A 19,977-nucleotide genomic window follows, 5' to 3' on the forward strand; every position below is an offset into this window, starting at 1 on the left:
CAAGGTCAGTGTTTATGACAGGAAGTGTCCCACAGAGACGTCAAACACACACACACACACACAGAGCTGTGGTGGCATCACTATTTTTCATATCCACAGTCTGGAGGAAATGACTGATGAGCATCAGCATGTGTTGAATATCCTCAGACACACACACACACACACACAGTCGTCCCCCTGGTGGTTGTTATCTGTGTGTTGCAGTTATTTCCTCCCTCCTCTCATGTTACAGAGAGACTGAAATAAACCACGTTTTTATGTTTTTATGCAGATTAGATTATTTATTACTATTATTATTATTATTGGACTGCTGCACTGTTTGTGTTCTGGGATTAACATAGAAGTAAGAAGCAAAAACATACATTTATTTAGATTATTTACACTGTTATATGACAGTATTTTGATTTTTTTTTAAAGTGGAATTTTGTGTGGGGGGGGGGGGTTTCTTGCATTTAATGGATATTTAATCTTAATGTTCAGCTTTTAGATCAACTGTGTTGTTTTTAAAGTAAAATTTGGATTAAACTGCACTGCAAACAACTGTGTGTGTGTGTGTGTGTGTGTGTGTGTGTGTGTGTGTGTGTGTGTGTGTGTGTGTGTGTGTAGTATTAAAAGCCTCAGTCAGCTGCTCAGCTTCAGATGTGAAGACAGAAGTGAAGAAGACGCTCGTGCGTTTTTTTTGGCTCCACGGTCTCGTGCCTGTGGAAATTGGCTCTCGCGGACATGTTGACGGGATTAACCGGATTATGAGGATTTGAGAAGGAGGAGAGGAGTCACCACAGAGACGAGGGGATTAAGTTTTCGGGGCGTTCTTCTTCTTCTTCCTCCTCCGGACTCTCCCGGTCCGTGCCGGTGTCTCGCGCCGGTGTCTCGTGCCGGTATCTCGCGCCGGTGTCTCGCGCCTCGGTATGGGCATTGACCGGCGGCGGAGAGCGTCTCTCGCGCTCACCTTGAACTTCCTCGCGCTGTTCCTCGCGGTGTCCGCGCTCACCACGAGCTACTGGTGCGAGGGCACGCGCAAAGTGGTGAAGCCGTTCTGTACCGGGCCAGGCACGAGCCGCCAGAGCTTCTGCATCAGGTTCAACAGCTCCAACATCAACGACACGCGCCTGGTCCAGTACATCTGGGAGACCGGGGAGGACAAGTACGTGATGAGGAGGTTCCACACCGGGATCTGGTTCTCCTGCGAGCAGAACATCAACATGAGCGGTACGTCCTCACTGACACGCTGAGAAACACAAAGAGTCCTCACTGACATGCTGAGAGACACAGTGAGACACAAAGAGTCCTCACTGACACACTGAGAGACAGAGAGTCCTCACTGACACAGTGAGAGACACAAAGAGACACAGAGGGTCCTCACTGACACACTGAGAGACACAGTGAGACACACTGAGGGTCCTCACTGACACACTGAGAGAGACAGAGAGTCCTCACTGACACACTGAGAAACACAAAGAGTCCTCACTGACACACTGAGAGACACGGTGAGACACACAGAGGGTCCTCACTGACACACTGAGAGACACACTGAGACAAAGAGGGTCCTCACTGACACACTGAGAGACACACTGAGGGTCCTCACTGAGACACTGAGAAACACAATGAGACACAAAGAGTCCTCACTGAGACACTGAGAAACACAATGAGACAAAGAGGGTCCTCACTGAGACACTGAGAGACACAATGAGACAAAGAGGGTCCTCACTGACACACTGAGAGACACACTGAGACACAGAGGGTCCTCACTGAGACACTGAGACACAATGAGACACACAGGGTCCTCACTGACACACTGAGAGACAGAGAGTCATCACTGACACACTGAGGGACATAATGAGACACAAAGAGTCTCTGGTATCACTGGTACTGATTCTAGGACGTGTACTGATACTGATACTTACTCTAGGACTGGTGCTGGTACATGTACTGAAACAAGACGTGTACTAGTACTGGTACTCATACTGATACAGATTCTAGGATGTGTACTGATACTGATACTTACTCTAGGACTGGTGCTGGTACTGATACTACACTAGAAATAAAAGTGTTCAGTTGAACCATATAAGGTTCTTCGGCTTGTCCTCATAGGAGAACCCTTTTGGGTTCCACCAAGAACCCTTTGAAAACACTTTATTCTTTAAAGGGGTTTTGGTCACACTAATGGTTCTTACTGGAACCATTAGTGTGACCAAGAACCCTTGAAAAACCCTTTACTTCTGGTCCAGTTTGTATCAGACACGTCTGTGTCTCACTCACTGAGACTGAAACCATGAAATAATCCCTCAAACGTCTCCTCCTGTTTATTCACACACACACACACACACACACACACACACACACACACACACACACACACACACACACACACACACACACACACACACACACTCTCTCCAGTTTGAGATTAATTAATCCCAGAATTGAATGACAAAGTTTTATTTTGTATCTTATTATTAAAGCAGAAAATCATATTTAAACATTGGGATTTTTACTGTAAATGAACAGGTTTAAAGGGACATTTCAACAGAATCCACTGTGTGTGTGTGTGAGATGTGAGCGTGTGATTCATGTGTTCACTTCCAGGAAAAATCATCTGTGAGCTGCTGCACCTCCTCCTCCTCCTCCTCCTCCTCCTCCTCCTCCTCCTCCCTTTAACTGTCTCCAGAGACCCATGACAGTTTTACAGACACTAGACCTTCACTCTGGATTAGGAGATTCTAAAGTGACGACGAGGACATTGTTATTCATTCGTTCGTTCGTTATTGTACAAATCCCTTAAACACAGATTGGATTAAACTTTACACATTTTTTTTGATCCGTGTGAAAATAATCCACCTGTTCTAATCTGAGTGGGGTGGAATAAAACGAGGGATTACGTCCCTGTGTCACTGTGTCCTCTGTGTTTGTTACAGGCGAAAACTGCAGGAGTTTCCTTTACGTTGCACCTTCCAATGAAAGAGGTAAGAAACGTTGTTTTTGTGTCTCATGTTTCACTTTTAATTTAAAGGGCAGTGGGGGCGGAGCTTGAGTGACTACCAGATTAAATTAAAGGGATATTTCGGAATTTTGGACGTAAGACCTATTTTTCCAACTCAGCCGGTGTGATGGAGACGTCCGGAGACGTTTTTCAAGAAATTTCACTCAGTTCTTCTAGTTTGCCGAGTTCGCTGGTGCTATGGCTAGCGCAAGTCAATGGTACATGTTAGCATAGCATTAGAAACACTCATACCTGCTGCCATAGCCTAACAGGAAGTATGACGCGCCGCTGCCATAGCCTAACAGGAAATATGATGCGCCGCTGCCATAGCCTAACAGGAAGTATGACGCGCTGCTGCCATAGCCTAACAGGAAGTATGACGCGCCGCTGCCATAGCCTAACAGGAAGTATGACGCGCCGCTGCCATAGCCTAACAGGAAGTATGACTCGCCGCTGCCATAGCCTAACAGGAAGTATGACGCGCTGCTGCCATAGCCTAACAGGAAGTATGACGCGCCGCTGCCATAGCCTAACAGGAAATATGATGCGCCGCTGCCATAGCCTAACAGGAAGTATGACGCGCCGCTGCCATAGCCTAACAAGAAGTATGACGCGCCGCTGCCATAGCCTAACAGGAAGTATGACGCGCCGCTGCCATAGCCTAACAAGAAGTATGACGCGCCGCTGCCATAGCCTAACAGGAAGTATGACGCGCCGCTGCCATAGCCTAACAGGAAGTATGACGCGCCGCTGCCATAGCCTAACAGGAAGTATGACGCGCTGCTGCCATAGCCTAACAGGAAGTATGACGCGCCGCTGCCATAGCCTAACACGAAGTATGACGCGCTGCTGCTGCTGAGACATAAATCCTTCAAATTGCAAGGTTGGTTTTATTTCAAACATTCTATCAACACAGATATGTACATCGATAGTCTGCCGTTACAATTGATTTGCCTCGGGTGCACTGTGGAGTGTTTCTAATGCCATGCTAGCTCGTACCATTGACTTGCGCTAGCCATAGCACCAACGAACTCGGCAAACTAGAAGAACTGAATGAAATTTCTTGAAAACGTCTCCATCACACCGGCTGAGTTGGAAAATATGTCCAAAATTCCGTACTATCCCTTTAAGTCGGAATACAAGGAAATCGCCGGTTGTTCGCCTTTAACGCTCCCACACCAAATTCCATAGAGAAAATCAGTGATTTTAAACTCATGCAGCTACAGCAGCTCCTGGTCCAGCGCTGCCTCGTGTGGTCAGATTATGTCACTTATCTTAATCCGAACAAAGGTTTTCAAACACCTAAATTACAAAATAAACATTTGAAGTCACCGACAGAGGCGACGGTCGATCAAGAACTCCCAGGGAACCACGATTTTTTCGATGGAGTTTGGTGCGGCGGACACAAAGGGTTGTTGGAAAAAGACTTTATAACAAACAGATTAAGCAGATACCCTGAAGAAAGGTGCAGATTATAATTCGTCCTGTCCCTGCTGGCGAAACCGGGTGTTAATAATGTGTCACTACCTCATATAATCTTACAAATCCCTTTGGCCTAATCCCAATCTGCTGTAGAAACATTCGCCCCTTGCCAAAATGAAGTTACAAAAAACCTCATTCTAATTTTGACTATAAAGGGCTTATATTACACTCAGTTTCCGGGGATTAAATCCTCCTAAATGTTACTCACTTGACCTTTAAATTTACTTTTTTTACAAAAAGAAGAAGGATTTTCTTTCCTTTAGCGACCAAACATCTGCTCCTCCTTACGTGTAATGTGGTTTAATCCAGAGCTGTGGATTAACTCGTGGCTCGTTTGCTAATAAATTAAGTGGACGTCTCGATCGATCGCTCAGTCAATCACCTGTTTATTCCCGACGTCTGGACTCTGGAGTCTCGGCTCGCTCATTTGTTTGTGGCTTTGTTTTGTTTTGTTGTTATCTCAAAAGTCTGGGCTTAGACTCTACTAGAATGGATTTACAGTACTGTCTTCTCATAAATGGCCATCAGGGGGCGACCCAATTGGTTTGAATGTAAGTGTATGACGGAAATGAGCCTAATTATGACGTAAGTAAACAGTTTATGATCTCAGTCTTTAGTTTCAGGTCTTTGTTTTCAGGTTTTTGTGAATTCTGGTCCCCATTTAGCGTCAAATAGTCGATGAAACCGTGGCGTATGCTCTAGGGGGCGTTGTTCTGTGGTGGGTCAGGTTCTTCCGAATATGGTTCTGGACAAAACACCAAACCTAAAGGCTACAAAATGTCTGTTACCAATATTCGAGTATCTACCGATGCGGATATTAGTCCGATAACAGTCATTTATGAACGTATGAAGCTGTTAATGACACATTTATGCCGAGTCATTACAAAGACATCATTCTCCAACTGTGTCAATTATCGGTATCGGTCCGATATCCGATCCAGTGATTTTGACTGGTATCAGACCGATACCGATACCTATTCCCAATAGTTTGACACTTGATTTTGGCCAGAAAACTACGATAAACAGGGTCATGATTGTAAATTCTGACGAAATTCACAGAAAGTATGTGAACACTAATTTGATTAGGATTTAATCCCACCCAAAAAAAAGGGTTCCATTCTTTGGCACCTTTCTGGTACGGTACCAAGAGACAGTGGTAACGGAAAATTGTCACTTCCTGTTATATTAATAATGGGGAATTGAATGGGAAAAACACAGCATTTAATTTCTAAATGCACCATCAAAAGATTTTAAATTCTATACATTTTTATCCATCCAATCCAGTGATTTTAACCGATACCGATTCCCAATAGTTTGACACTTGACTTTGGCCAGAAAACCACAACGAACAGGGTAGTGATTGTAAAGTCTGACGAAAATTCACAGAAAGTACGTAAACACTAACTTTATTGCGATTAAATCCCACCCAAAAAAAAGGGTTCCATTCTTTGGCACCTTTCTGGTACGGTACCAAGAAACAGTGGTCCGGCCTCTAAAGGGTGGAGCTAAACAGTCTGTTGATGTGGTTAAACGGTGAATCGTCACTTCCTGGTATGCGACGATGAGGAATTGAATGGGAAAAACACAACGTTCCAATTCTAAATACACCGTCCGATATCCGAGCCAGTGACTTTTACCGGTATCGGACCGATACAGATTCCTATTAGTTTGGCCAGAAATCACGATGGAACAGTGTTGTGATAGGAAATTATGACGAAATTGACAGAAAGTACGTGAACACTATCTTTATTGTGATTTTATCCCACCCAATAAAAAGGGTTCCATTCTTTGGCACCTTTCTGGTACGGTACCAAGAGACAGTTGTAACGGAGAATCGTCACTTCCTGTTGTGCGACAATGGGGAATTGAATGGGAAAAACACAGCATTCAAAATGGCTGTTACCGATACTCGAGTATCTGCCGATACCGAAATGAGTCCGATAACAGTAATTTATGAACGTATGAAGCTGTTCACGACACATTTATACCGAGTCATTTCAAAGACATCATTCTCCAAATGTGTCAATTGTATCCGGCCGATATCCGATCCCGTGATTTTGACCCCGTGATTTTTCTGGTACGGTACCTAGAGACAGTGGTTACGGAAAATCGTCACTTCCTGTTGTGCGACAATGGGGAATTGAATGGGAAAAACACAAAATTCCGGTATCCGTTCAAGTGATTCTGTCCATCCTTGATTTTAGTTTAATTTCAGTTCTACAACGTCCAGGTCAAACCTTCGTATTACTCGTTAAGCGCATGTGTTTTATCGGTGTGTATTTGTCGCTAATAATAAGTCACGACTAGTACTTTTAGGTGTCGGCAGCAGCGATTATTTAGAGGAAACTACAAATCTGTCTTTCCCTGAGCCGACTCTGACCCTGAGGAGGGAAGAAATAAAACATCTCCCGACGCTGAAATCACAGCTCCACGTTGATTTAAACGTCCGCGTTCTAAATCGTCTGCGCCTTTAATTTAAATCCCGTTCTCTAATCTCTATTCGTAATAATTTAACGTACATTTATCAACCTCTTGATTAATTAAGTGCACGATTCCTGGTGTTGATGTCGAACAGTTACAGCGAGGGTTGTTTCTCTCTCTCTCTCTCTCTCTCTCCGTGGATCGTAAATGGTTTCTGTGACTGTGAAGGTTAATGATGTGTGCGACGGTGTCACCGGTCCATGCTTCCTGACTCCTTCTTTCCTTCCCTTCCTCCCTCGTCTTCTCTCCTCTCCTTTTGCCCTTGCTTACCTTCACTCTTCCCCTCCCCCACCACTCTCTCGCTCGCTCTCTTACCTCCTGTCTTAATGCTCACTCCATCATTCCTCTCGACCTCCCACGTGAACATGAATATTTATTCTTCCCTGCGCAGGAGTGCTGTGGCTGTGCATCGTGGCAGAGTGCCTGTACATCCTCCTCCTGGCCACCGGGGGCATCCTCATGTCCATAGAGGTGTGCCAGTTTGGCAACGTCATCGACGGCCTCAAGCTCAACGCCTTCGCCGCCATATTCACCGTGCTGTCAGGTTAGTAGGGTATTATGCGTCAACGGATTACGATTAAAATGTCCAGTTTATAAGAATTAGTGACCTCTAGTGGTGAGACAGAAGAATGCGACTGGTCTTATGTTCTCGGAGCAGTTGTTCTTCCTGTATGCACTAAACATTTGCAGAGTTGCAACAATAATACGTACTATGATTACTATTATTATCACATATCAAGTTTTTGTGGATTAACATAAAAAAATATCAATTGACCTGTGAATATATCGCAATTTATGATTTCACAAACACTCACGGTATTTGGCAATATCGGGATAATATTATACTGTGACTTAAATATCTTGATAATATCGTATCAATTAACCGTTAGCCAAAATGTCCGCAGTTGAGAAGCCGTCGTCTTGTGCGGTTTCACAGCACGGCGTAAGCAACGCTGTGAGTTTCACGACGCTAACTTTCGGGAGCAACGTTACGCTAAAGTATCTCTTGCCATACGGAGCTCCTGAATTTAACGCTGAAATACGGCGTGTTATGAAACCGTGCAAGACGATGGCTTTTCCTCAGAGAGAAAGTGGATTAGCATAAAAAATTATCAATTGACCAGTGAAGATATCGCAATTTATGATTTCACAAATGCTCACGGTATTTGGCAATATCGTGATAATATCGTATGGTGTCTTAATATCGTGATAATATTGTATTGTGACTTGAATATAGTGATAATATCGTATTGTGACTTAAATACCGTGAGAATTTCGTATCATTTCACCGTTAGCCAAAGTGTTGTTTGCACTCTCTGTTGTGGTAACGTCCGCAGATGAGAAGCCGTTGTCTTGTACAGTTTCACAACATGCCGTACGGGAGCCGTACGCAACGTTATGAGTTTTGTGACGTTAACTTAGATTTAACCCTGAAACTTGCCGCGTTGCGTCCGGTTCCGTACGGCGTGTTGTGAAACCGTGCAAGACGACGGCTTCTGAGCGTCCACACACACAAAAATAATATGTTGTCAGTGCTAATCTCAGCTGACGTAGAGCGTAATTGGATAAACATGTTTTTTTTACCCAACTTGAAAATCAAGTTGTAAACTGCTCACCAAAGTCCATAGAGAAAATCAGCGTTTTTTTTATCTCACTGGAACACAGTGAGCTGCTGGGCGTCTGCTGCCTCGTGTGGTCAGTTTGGGTCACCGAGGTGAATCTGAGTGAAGGATTTCAAACACAGAAGTCACTGAATAAGACATTTGAGCTCATGATGGAGGCAGCAGTGGATCAGAGGCAGCTGTGCAGCTGTGATGTTAAATTGATGATTTTCTCCATGGGGTTTGGTGCAGGAAGTGAGCGGTTAAAAAGTGGTTAAATCAGGCTGAGATAACGCCGTTAACGTGTTATTACGACGTCTCGGAGTGAAGCAGCTGCAGATTTGACTGAAGTCGATTAATTTACTGTAAAAACAGGAAACATCAAAGAGATTAAAACAAAGAGTCAAAACCTGTTCACACGGCAAACGAGATCAAAGCGGATTTCACCGACTCGTTTCTTAATCTGGAATCAAAGCCGAGGACTCGTCTGCGTCTCTGGAGACACAGATTATCATCCGTGGAGATTCCGTTTCTGTGCAGATTATTATTCCAGAGCTAAACTCCAGGAAAACAGTGAGTCTTAAACCTGTGGAGTCAGTGAAAAACACAACACACTTCAGTGCTCTTTAATCTCTCAGAGTGCAGTAGCCCTCGGATCACTTTCACACAGGAGTGGATTAGAGCGGAAGGTCATTGTTAATTCCTTCACCCACAGAGAGAGAGAGAGGGAAACTGTGAACCGGATCAGGGACTGAGAGGCAGCGACTGTTCAGATGCCAAAAGTCTGGAATCAGAGCTAAAGACTCACAACGGTTTATTTCGCCCATTTGTTGAGTCAGAATTGAAATAAATTGGACATATTTTCCAGCTGTGAAGGCACTTCCTGATCTTGTGTTGTTTGTGGTTAAAAAAAAGACATCCGTTACATATGGCATAGCCTAGTGCGCCACCTACTGGAGTATGGAATTTATTTTTGACGATATTTTCAAACTTTTCACGTAGTAAATAAAATTGAGTTATTCAAAAATATTGGGTTTTTTTGGTTAAAAATACGCAATTCTGACCATGGGCGGGGCTTAGGAAGCTACCTGCTGCTTACTGCTTATTTTAACCACAAAAGAACCGGAAAATTTCCAGAATAACTTTAAATATCTGGCCGTGATTTACAATTTACCGCATGTTGAAATACTGCATTAACGATTTAAAATGAAGTAAAACAATGTAGTTGTACATAATGTGGCATAGCCTAGTACGCCACCTACTGGAGCATGAAATTAGATGTGTCAATATTTTCACGAAGCAAATAAAATTGAATCATTCAAAAATATTGTTGTTTTTTTGGTTAAAAATAAAAAAAAATTATTTGCGATTCTGACCATGGGCGGGGCTTAGGAAGCTACCCGCTGATTGGCTACTGAGTCCGTAACTCCTAGACGGTTTGCGATATCTAGAAAATCAAATCGACTGGCGATCTTTTTTTGTTGTTGCTTATTTTAACCATAAAAGAACCAGAAAATTATCCTGTAATGAAGTGATTTTTGCACATTTGTTTACATTATTTATAATTTACCGCATGTTAAAATAATATATTAGCAATTTAAAATGAAGGAAAACACTGTAGTTTTACAGGAACACCAGATTTTGTTTAGTTTTACGAATTTTTAACAGTATATTACACAGTATATATACACATATTTAAAACTAGAAAAGCACTCGGAGAACGAGGACCTCCGCCAAGGCAGCTCAGCGATAGCGATAAATATAGCGATAGCGTCTACGGATCACTCCCAGTTGTTCCTGGTCCCATTGCGGACATTTCCTGAAAATTTCATCCAAATCCGTCCGCGACTTTTGAAGTTACGTTGCTAACAGACAAGCAAAAAACTAAACAAACAAACTCCGGCGAAAACATATAATAATAACATTAGTTTGAGTCTCGCTGGCTTCCCGCAACGGCGCGAGTAAAGCTAACGTAATAACCACGTTGACACGCAAGCTTTTCGGAAACCGCTGGAAATTTTTATTTCCGCAATTACGCTAACAAATAACAACAACAAATAAGGGTTAAACAGAACCTTTAAACCTCGTTCTCATTCATTCACGACTCCATCGTCGAGTGATGTTAGCTGTTAGCTGTTTAGCATAAAAGAGAGAGTTTAATGTGCGTTAAAATGTTTGAATGAAGGAAGACTTGGAGATTTATGATTATAATAATATTAATATAAAGATTTATTTCATGTGTCAGACGTAGAATAAAGAGTTTGTCGTCTTCGTCTTCTTCTGCAGATAAAGTTCAGTTGTGGACGATCAGTTTTTACAGTTTTTCTTAAGGCTTCACTTCTTTCTTCCGTCGCCAGAGAAACTAAATCTGTTTGTTTTTATCGCCCAAAACAACAAAAGTTCTTACTGGTGATAAAGTTCAGGGAAAGTTTCAGACTAAAAAAGCTTCATTTTTAACAAACTCAGTTCTGTGGACACAGATGATGCAAACTGTGGATTTGTTTCATCTTCCTTTTTCTTTCTTTTCTGGCTCAGATTATTTCTGCGCTGCAATCCACCAGGCGATTTTCAACATTTTCCCTCCAGATTCCATTTTATATCAAGCTTTTACTCCTTCGCTGACTTTTATGCAGATCTTCATGTATTTTTCATTTTATACACCAGAAAAACAACATTTATTCACACTGCAGCTTTCACGGCTGCACAAATATCATTAAAATACCTTTAAGTCACGATATAAATCTATTCAATGTTGCTGTAAGGCTGTTTTAGTAATAATATCTAAATATATGATGACATATCTGCTGTTTATACATGATTAGCTTCTTTTTTGGGTTAGTTAGGAGGGTTTTAATGTTAAAAACAATGAAATTCACTATAAATATGGTCAAAATTCTGCTATAACACAAAAAAAGCCAAATTTTTTACATATCATTTTGTCAATTCCATGAATTTATCGTGTTTACCATGTAAATAACTTGTTTTTATGTCATCTAATGATGAGATGGCAATTTAAACTAATCCATAATCTGTAATCTACAGTTTTGCCCATTATGAGAGACATGGATTACCTGAACATTTGATTTAAATGAACCTTATCCTTACTTAATCTTACTTAGATGAAATAAACTGACCTTTTTGTGCAGAGAAGACGTCTAATTTGCTAATTTAATCTGTTGGAATATGTTCAGGGATTAACGGGAATATTTAAAGTGTATTTAACTGTGAATAAACAGTCGACGATTACTAAATAATCTGTAAAATACGTATATTCTTTGAGTTGGTTTGATGTTGTCTTGGGTTTATCATTAGCTTGGTCTTCAGCCTCTTGTGTTATACTGCCACCGTGTGGTTGCTTTGTGTAAGTGCAGAAAATGGTCTCTAATGCAGGAACGACACTTTTTTATACGGAAACACACCTTTAAATGATGACTAATGACCAAATTAACTATATAAATTGAGTCAAAGGCACATGTTTATACTTGTTAAAATGTTAAAAACAATGAAATTCATCATAAATATGGTAAGAATTCTGCTGTAACACAAAAAAAAGCAAATTTTTTTACATATATTTTTGTCAATTCCATGAAGATATCACGTTTAACGTGTACTATTTGGTGTATTTATTTTGAAATCTAAGGAAATATCTTGTTTTTAAGTCACAATATAAACTGAATATCGAATTATTGCCCTTACAACGGCAAATCCATAATCCGTAATCTACAGTTTTGCCCATTATGAGAGACAGGGATTACCTGGAAAATTTGATTTAAATGATCCTTACTTAATCTTTCTTAGATGAAATAAACTGACCTTTTTGTGCAGAGACGACGTCTAATTTGCTAATTTAATCTGTTGGAATATGTTCAGGGATTAACGGGAATATTTAAAGTGGATTTAACTGTGAATAAACAGTCGACGATTACTAAATAATCTGTAAAATAAGTATATTCTTCGAGTTAATTCGATGTGTGTTTACTGTGGGTTAACTGTGAGCTTGGTCTTTTCGGACTCTGCTTGTGTTATACTGCCACCGTGTGGTTGCTTTGTGTAAGTGCAGAAAAATGGTCTCAAATGCAGGAATGACACTTTTTTTATATGGAAACTTTTAAATGATGCCTAATGACCAAATTCACGATATAAATTGAGTCAAAAGCACATCTTTATACTTCTGTAACAGCTCGTTTTATTTTAATAAACATATTTCCAAGTGTTTGGGTTGATAAATTAAGCACAACTTCAATTGCAGGAGGTTTATTTCAAATATTTACACATAAAAATGCCGTAAAAGGCTGAAAAAGAATGCGTCTTTGCGTGTTTGTTAACCCTCAGGTCTGCTGGGTATGGTGGCCCACATGATGTTCACAACTGCTTTCCAGCTGACTGTCAGTCTGGGCCCAGAAGACTGGAAACCTCAGACGTGGGACTACAGCTGGTCGTACATGTGAGTTCCTCGCACTCCGTAGAACCGGTCATTTGAATAAAAAAAATGAATAATTATACGTATTGACGTGTGTTTTGTTGTTGTTGTTTTTTTCAGCCTGGCGTGGAGTTCCTTCACCGCCTGCATGGCGTCCTCGGTCACCACCATCAACCGCTACACCAAGACCATCCTGGAGTTCAAGCACAAGCGCAGGAACATCGAGAAGAACCTGAAGATCAAGCAGAAGCTGCTGGAGCTGGACTCGCCGGAGCAGGTGTGGGACATGTACATCAGCTCGGTGCCGAGCACGGCCGAGGAGCTCATGGACCTGTCGTCCAACGGCCGCAAGCTCTCCGACACGTCCATCTTCCTGGACCTCAACGACCTGCCCGACCCACAGGGGGAGCAGTACTGCTAGAGGAGCGCTTTCCTTTTTTTTAAAAACGACAACAACAACAACAACAACAGCAGCAAATGTGTGTCAGTGTCGTGTTCAGTCTGATGAAGCGATGATTGTTTTAAACAGAAAAAGACCTCAGTCCAGGTTTCGTGCTAATCTACGTTAGCTCACCTCTCACGTCCTGTTTTTAGCTTGAAATGTTAGCATAAATGTGACCGCAGATTATGTTTAAGCAGAATGTGTAGACTCGCTGTGGACTCACATCGTGGATTATACAGCAGAATCTTACAGATTTTTAGCAAATTTGTGAGGCTAATGCTAATTAGAATTTAGCATTAGCATTCCTTTTGAGTCATATTTCTGGTCAACAAAAACGAAAAAAAAAAAACTACTTAATTGTCATTCTATTATGTTTGGTTCTCCAGAAAAGTCTCTAAATTAACGTAAATGTCATGTACTGGCTCCTAAATTCTTAGCTAACGTTTACCTTTAATTCGCTCAAAACGTGTAAAAACTTTGCCATATTTTTCATATGAGTACATTTCATGCTAGTATATACTGCGTCTGCACTTACATTTGTAAGTTTACTTTATGTATAAAAAAAAAAAGTTTAGCCACCAAAAAATGATGAAATTGGAGGCTAATGTGTTAGAATTTAGCATTAGCATTCCTTTTGAGTCATACTTCTGGTCAACAAACACAAAAAAGTCTCTAAATTAACGTGTACTGGCTTCTAAATTCTCAGCTAACATGTTAGCTAACATTTACCTTCAATTCCCTCAAAACATGTGTAAAAACGTTGCCATATTTTTCATATTCTCAGTCCAAAGAGTGTTGAGTACATGTCATGCTAGTATATACTGCGTCTGCACTTACATTTTTAAGTTTTATTTTTATTTTACTTTGCGTTTGAGGGCAAAAAAAAAGAAGTTTAGCAACCAAAAATGATGACTGTCCAAAAATAGTTGAGTTCTTTGTCACAAAACAAAAATAGTTAGCTTGAAATAGTTATTTTACCCAGAAAGACTCTTTAAGTGTGTTAAATATTTACATTTTAGCTCTTTTTTTACTCATAATACAAGCAGTTTAGCGATGTTTTAAAGCTAACACAACAAATGCAGAGGCTAAACAGTTGAATTAATCATTTCAATAAAAAGTGTTGAGTTATGAAGAAAGTTAGGTTTGGTTATAACCCAAATGTATTTATTTATTGATCCAAATATACTTTATGGCTGATTATACAAAGTTAGCATCCTTTGCTAGCATATACAAACATTGTTTGGTAACTTTTCCTCCCGTTACTAAACCTTTTTATCATCAAAGTACGACTTTCCAAAGACATCGCATTTATTTCAGTGTTTAAATTCATTCATAATGAATTAAAAACCCACTTAAATGTAACGATATGTACAGGAGACTGAAGTGGATGACGTTAGCTGCTAGCCTTTAGCTCAGTTTGGTCAAATCTCCACCAAACTCCATCATAAATCCTTTTAAAGTGTAAACCGCGACCTGAAGATTGAGCTCTTAGCTGTTTATTATAATTGTCGTGTGTTCGGAAGTGATGTTTTCATGATGTGTTGATGCTAAATATGCTACAAATAGCACCGTTGAGCCTGCGCTGCTTTGGCTCTAAAGTGGAGCGTTTAACGCAGGGTTTCTTAATCCTGGTCCTGGTGATCCAGCGTCCTGCCGGGTTTTAGATGTTTCCCTGCTCCGACACACCTGGACTCATCAGCAGAAGCCGGATAATGAACATTTGAAACAGGTGAGTTGGAGCAGGAGGAAACTTTTAAAAAAGTGCAGGACAAAGAAACTCTGAGGATTGGACCGAACCAATCCAAGACTTTGGCGATATGATGAACTATAGCACATGCTAACGGCTTCTCCAGTCACTGCCTGCAGGATTTTATTCCTTGAAGAACATGTAGCTGTGTGCACGTGCATGTGCGCGTGCGTGTGCGACCTCCAGGTGTAGATACACAAATGTTATAAATGTCACTGAAGTGATGACACACTGCCTCTCACACGTGAACCAAATAGCATTAGCTAGCTTAGCGACGTTTTGCAGACCGATTTGCAGGTAAACAAAGAAAACGGACACTTAACTAAAGGCTCGCTCAAGTCGACGACATCTTAAGACCGCGTTTGACGCTGCGTCTCACTGTTTGACAGACTTTTCCAAGTGGAAATTCAAGTTTGGGAAAACTAGCACCAAACTCCGTAGAGAAAATCGTCAGTTTTTAGCTCACGGCGACACAGTAGGCTGCCGCTCTAATGCTGCCTCGTGTGGTCACTTTGTGTCACGGAGGTTAATCCAAACAAAGTTATTCACGAACAGAAATCCCAAAAACGACACACGTGAACTTACTTACGAGAATTTCCTGAGGCAGCCGTGCACCAGCGAGTCCTGTGCGCCGTGGTGTTAAATCGATGGTTTTCTCCATGAGGTTTGGTTCAGGAGAGCAAAGTGTTTACGATGCGACACAGATTTTGTGTTTTTCTGTGAGGAAACAGCTGTAAAGTGACGAAATGAAGCGGCAAACATGTTCTTTAAGACAGCGTACGCTTACAGTGATGTACATTTTGATAGTTAAGTCCTTTATTTTGTGTCTCTGTCGCCCCCCTCTGGCTGTTTTTGCGACACCTGAGGATTTACAGTGGAATTCCAGCTCTTGAGGAGACGATGGCTGCAGGCGGCGCTGAGTGCCTTTTACTTAGAGCAGCGACAGCGCGATCCACGACGAAGACGACGACGACGACTTAATAACGACCGCTTTAGAGGAAACGACGTCTGTGCAAACTGCCAAAACCCGTCCTGTGTTCTACGTTTAACTCACACTGACTGAGAGCGTGAGATTGTTGTCGCATACAGGAACCTTTTTAAAGTGCATTTGAAAACGTGTAAAATATTATTATTATTATTATTATTATTTATGTACTTTATTTGATTTCTTAATGAAACAGTGTCAGATTACATCCGGTTTATTCTAAAAAAAAAAATCACCTCAGATTATTACAGTGAAGCATGGATTGTTGTTGTTCTGTTAAGTAGTTTGTTTGCTGCCTAATTTATTAAAACTTTGTATGAGATTTAATTTAAATGTTAAATGATAAGGGAATATAATAATAAAGAAACATGTTTTTATTAGGATTTCTGCTTAACGTTCTCCCAGATGTTTCATTCTTTTTCCACCAGAGGGTGGTGGTTCCTTACAATGAGGTGTCTCCTCACTGGAACTGGACAGTTGACATTGAAGCTCAGATTTATACACGTTTGTTATTGAATTAACTTAATGATTCACATTATTAGGGACAGTTTTGTAGCTCTGAGGTGAATTTACTGCAATCATGAATCCAGGTTTTACTCATTAGGGGATGAAGTGACAGAGGCGTACGTTAAAATGAAAAATACTTTTATTTCTTATGCTTTCAAACTAGTGCAAATACATGCAAACTGAAAACAAGACAACCCTGTAAAAGCTGGCACAACTATCACAGCAAAGCCTCGACGCTTCAGACGTCACATCCAGAGAAATCATTTCACCTGCCCTCGTTTTGGTTTTCCCTCCGCTCTCTATTTACTTTGACTGCAGCGCAGTACGATACAGCACAGTACAGTAGAGTACAACGTAGTAAAGTACAGTACAGCACAGTACGGTAGAGTACAGCACAGTACAGTAGTGTACAACGCAGTAAAGTACAGTACAGCACAGTACGGTAGAGTAAAGCACCGTATGATACCACACAGTATGATAGAGTACAGTGCAGTATGATACAGCACAGTACAGTAGTGTACAGCACCGTACAATACCGCACAGTACGGTAGAATACAGCACAGTACCATACCGCACAGTATGGTAGAGTACAGCCCCGTACGGTAGAGTATGGCGCAGTACGATACAGCACAGTACAGTAGAGTACAGCACAGTACAGTAGCGTACAGCCCAGTACGGTAGAGTACAGCGCAGTATGGTAGAGTACAGCGCAGTACGATACAGCACAGTAGGGTAGAGTACAGCGCAGTACTATACAGCCCAGTACGGTAGAGTACAGCCCAGGTACGGTAGTGTGGTTTTTGCAGTGTCCAGAGACTGTGCTAACAGGCGAAGAGGCGAAGTCATCCACACCGCCCCCCCCCCCCCCCCCACATGCATTTTATCCACATTCATTATTCAAGAATACAAAAAACCACTCAGTCAAATCTGAGCTCGTATAAAGATTCCTCCTCCTCTCGCTCCTCTTTGCCGCTCACCACATAAAACATTCATCCCTGCTCTTTGCGGGAACAACGCTCCGAGGGCGACACTCAATACGTACGCACTGATTCTGATTCTGCTGCCGAGTTCTTCACCGGTGAGTCTGAAGCACGGAAATGTACTGAACAAAATCCGGAATCTGGAAACGGATCAACATCCGCTAAAGCGACCACAGGCGTAGTCATACATTTACGGATGTTTGAGAGTGAGCAAAGTTGTGTGATTTCATCAGGTATCAAGCATTTTACTGAACTTTAGCAGAACAAAAAAAAACATGTGATGTAATGTCACGAAAGCCAATTAGCGTTTAAATCTGTGTGCACACCTTATGCTAGCTAGACCGGGAGCATTAGCCCCAGGCAAGTTTAGCATACAAATGATCCAGGGATTGCAATCCGTGACACAAATTGATCACCAGTTGCTCTGGGAAACTTGTTAATCCGTCAGAATTCGCATTATTCTTTTCAGATGCTTTAGCAAAACGTGAAGCAGGAGCAGGTGTGCACACTTCAAGCTAGCTAGACGAGGGAAGAAAAGGGAGGGTGCGACAGGAAAATGAGCGAGGAAGTTTGACCTTGTTGTAACATTTTTTTTTTGATGATTTGACAAAGTGTAGCTAGATTCAAGCTGTTGGTCGCACTTGGCTATTAGCATTTCTAGCTCTAGCATTAGCACCAGGCAAGTAGACACTGGTTAGCATACTATCTATCGCGCGATCACTATCCCGTTACACACAACGTGAGACAAACAAATAGCTTAGTTGATTGTTGAGATTGCTCTCCAAATCCTTTAATGCTAACGTTTTGCGATCACAGATTTCTGTCCTTAGCCCCGCCCACCACATGAGCGCAAACAAACACGCTTCATATGCAGTAGATGAAAGGCTCCGCCCATATTGACATGTTTTATTGCGTTTACTGTCCGACACTTGGTCTTTCTTTCAGGTTTCTTTGCAGCGTAGGCAATTGATGCCAAGCCTGGATTAGCCCCCCTTCCACTGAAGGGATGTACTTGGTAGAACAGCCAATAGGAGGCGTCGTCTCTCGCTCTCTGAACTGTCCCGCGATCGGTCAAAGTCTCCTGTTACTCGCCAGATGTCCGGCAGAGGTGAAGAGGTCTAGTTCTGTCTCAGGTCACTTTGATTTACACTATTCTAACAGATTATTAAGGAATTACTGGTCAGTAATAGCAAAAATATCTTGCCTACCCCGAGCTTTTCGTTGATAGTGCAATCACAGCTTTTGCTGAACATCTAGAAACTCTCTAATGCTCGAACACTCGAACGAACCGCCTGATTGGTAGATGTGAAGCGAGTCCTCAGCTCAGTGAGGCAGTGACTCGGCTCTGGTTTCTGGATCTTTTGTCCTCAGAGTCTTTGCATCTGCGTCAGATGAAAGATTTGCACACAGGTTTTTACCCCGAGCAGCGAAACTCCAACAAAAAAACCACTGGTTTCCGAACAATCGAAGCTTCACTGCCATCCAAAGTCCTGCCCGGCCATCTGATAGAAGCGCTGGTTGTGTGGCTTATAGAAATCCCTCAGTCTCTGCATCACCTCTGAGTTGATGGATGCGTGCGTCCTGCCTTTCGTCTTCCCCAGACAGTGAGGCTTGCTGCTGCCCTCCGGCTTCTTCAGGCAGGGGAAGCCCTTGGTCTTGTTGAAGTAGAAGTGCTTGTCCGTGACGATCCTCTGCAGGCCCAGGAAGTCCTGGACTTTGCCGACTTCTCCGGCCGGGTCGGAGATGAGCCTCTCGCCGCTGACCAGGTGGATCTGACTCCTGGGGAACCAGGTCAGCCAGCGCTCAAGGTGCTGAGCGTACAGGCCGATCCACAGGGGGCTCCAGAGGGAGTCGATCTGACCTGGAGACCAAAAGACACAGTTATTTGTTTGTTATTCAAAACCAGTTGTTGGTTGTCTAATGTAGAACTAAAGTAACAAACTCACTGTCAAAGTGCATCAGGGCAAATGGATCATTTCCTGATTTTCAAAAATTCGATAAAATTATTCCTTAAGAGGTTTGCAAATATTTTCAACGGATCCGTGTTCAGGGCGATGCCGACTATTATGATGGTAAATTTCAAGTCATTCCGAGATACTTTTTGTTTTTGAGCAGAAAGTCAGCTCACTGTCAAAGTGCATCAGGGCAAATTGATTTTTTTCTGATTTTCAAAAATTCATTACAATTATTCCTTAAGAGGTTTGCAAATATTTTCTCCAGATCCTTGTTCAAGGCGATGCCGACTATTATGATGGTAAATTTCAAGTCATTCCGAGATACTTTTTGTTTTTGAGAAGAAACTCAGCTCACTGTCAAACTGCATCAGGGCAAAAGGATCATTTCCTGATTTTC

The 19,977-nt window shown here is 41.9% G+C and overlaps 2 protein-coding genes across 2 annotated transcripts in view; one reads left to right on the forward strand and one right to left on the reverse strand.

The window, feature by feature from the left end:
• Positions 1 to 908: 908 nt before the first annotated feature.
• On the forward strand, positions 909 to 13,385 carry gsg1l2b (gsg1-like 2b; the record flags this gene model as incomplete). Its single annotated transcript, XM_083903975.1, has 5 exons — positions 909 to 1,209; positions 2,916 to 2,963; positions 7,335 to 7,487; positions 12,877 to 12,988; positions 13,085 to 13,385. 5 exons carry the CDS (start codon positions 909 to 911, stop codon positions 13,383 to 13,385), a joined length of 915 nt encoding a protein of 304 aa, XP_083760101.1.
• Positions 13,386 to 19,097: 5,712 nt separating this feature from the next.
• The window catches only part of hs3st3l (heparan sulfate (glucosamine) 3-O-sulfotransferase 3-like), a gene marked incomplete at both ends in the record, with an annotated part of 16,479 nt that continues 15,599 nt past the window's right edge, over positions 19,098 to 19,977 (reverse strand). The window contains one exon of the mRNA XM_083904108.1: positions 19,098 to 19,486. Coding sequence (XP_083760234.1) covers positions 19,098 to 19,486 — 389 coding nt within the window. The remainder of the gene's footprint in view (positions 19,487 to 19,977) is intronic.

This window comes from Microchirus variegatus (genome assembly GCF_963457635.1).
Source record: "Microchirus variegatus genome assembly, chromosome: 17".
Lineage (NCBI taxonomy): Eukaryota > Metazoa > Chordata > Actinopteri > Pleuronectiformes > Soleidae > Microchirus > Microchirus variegatus.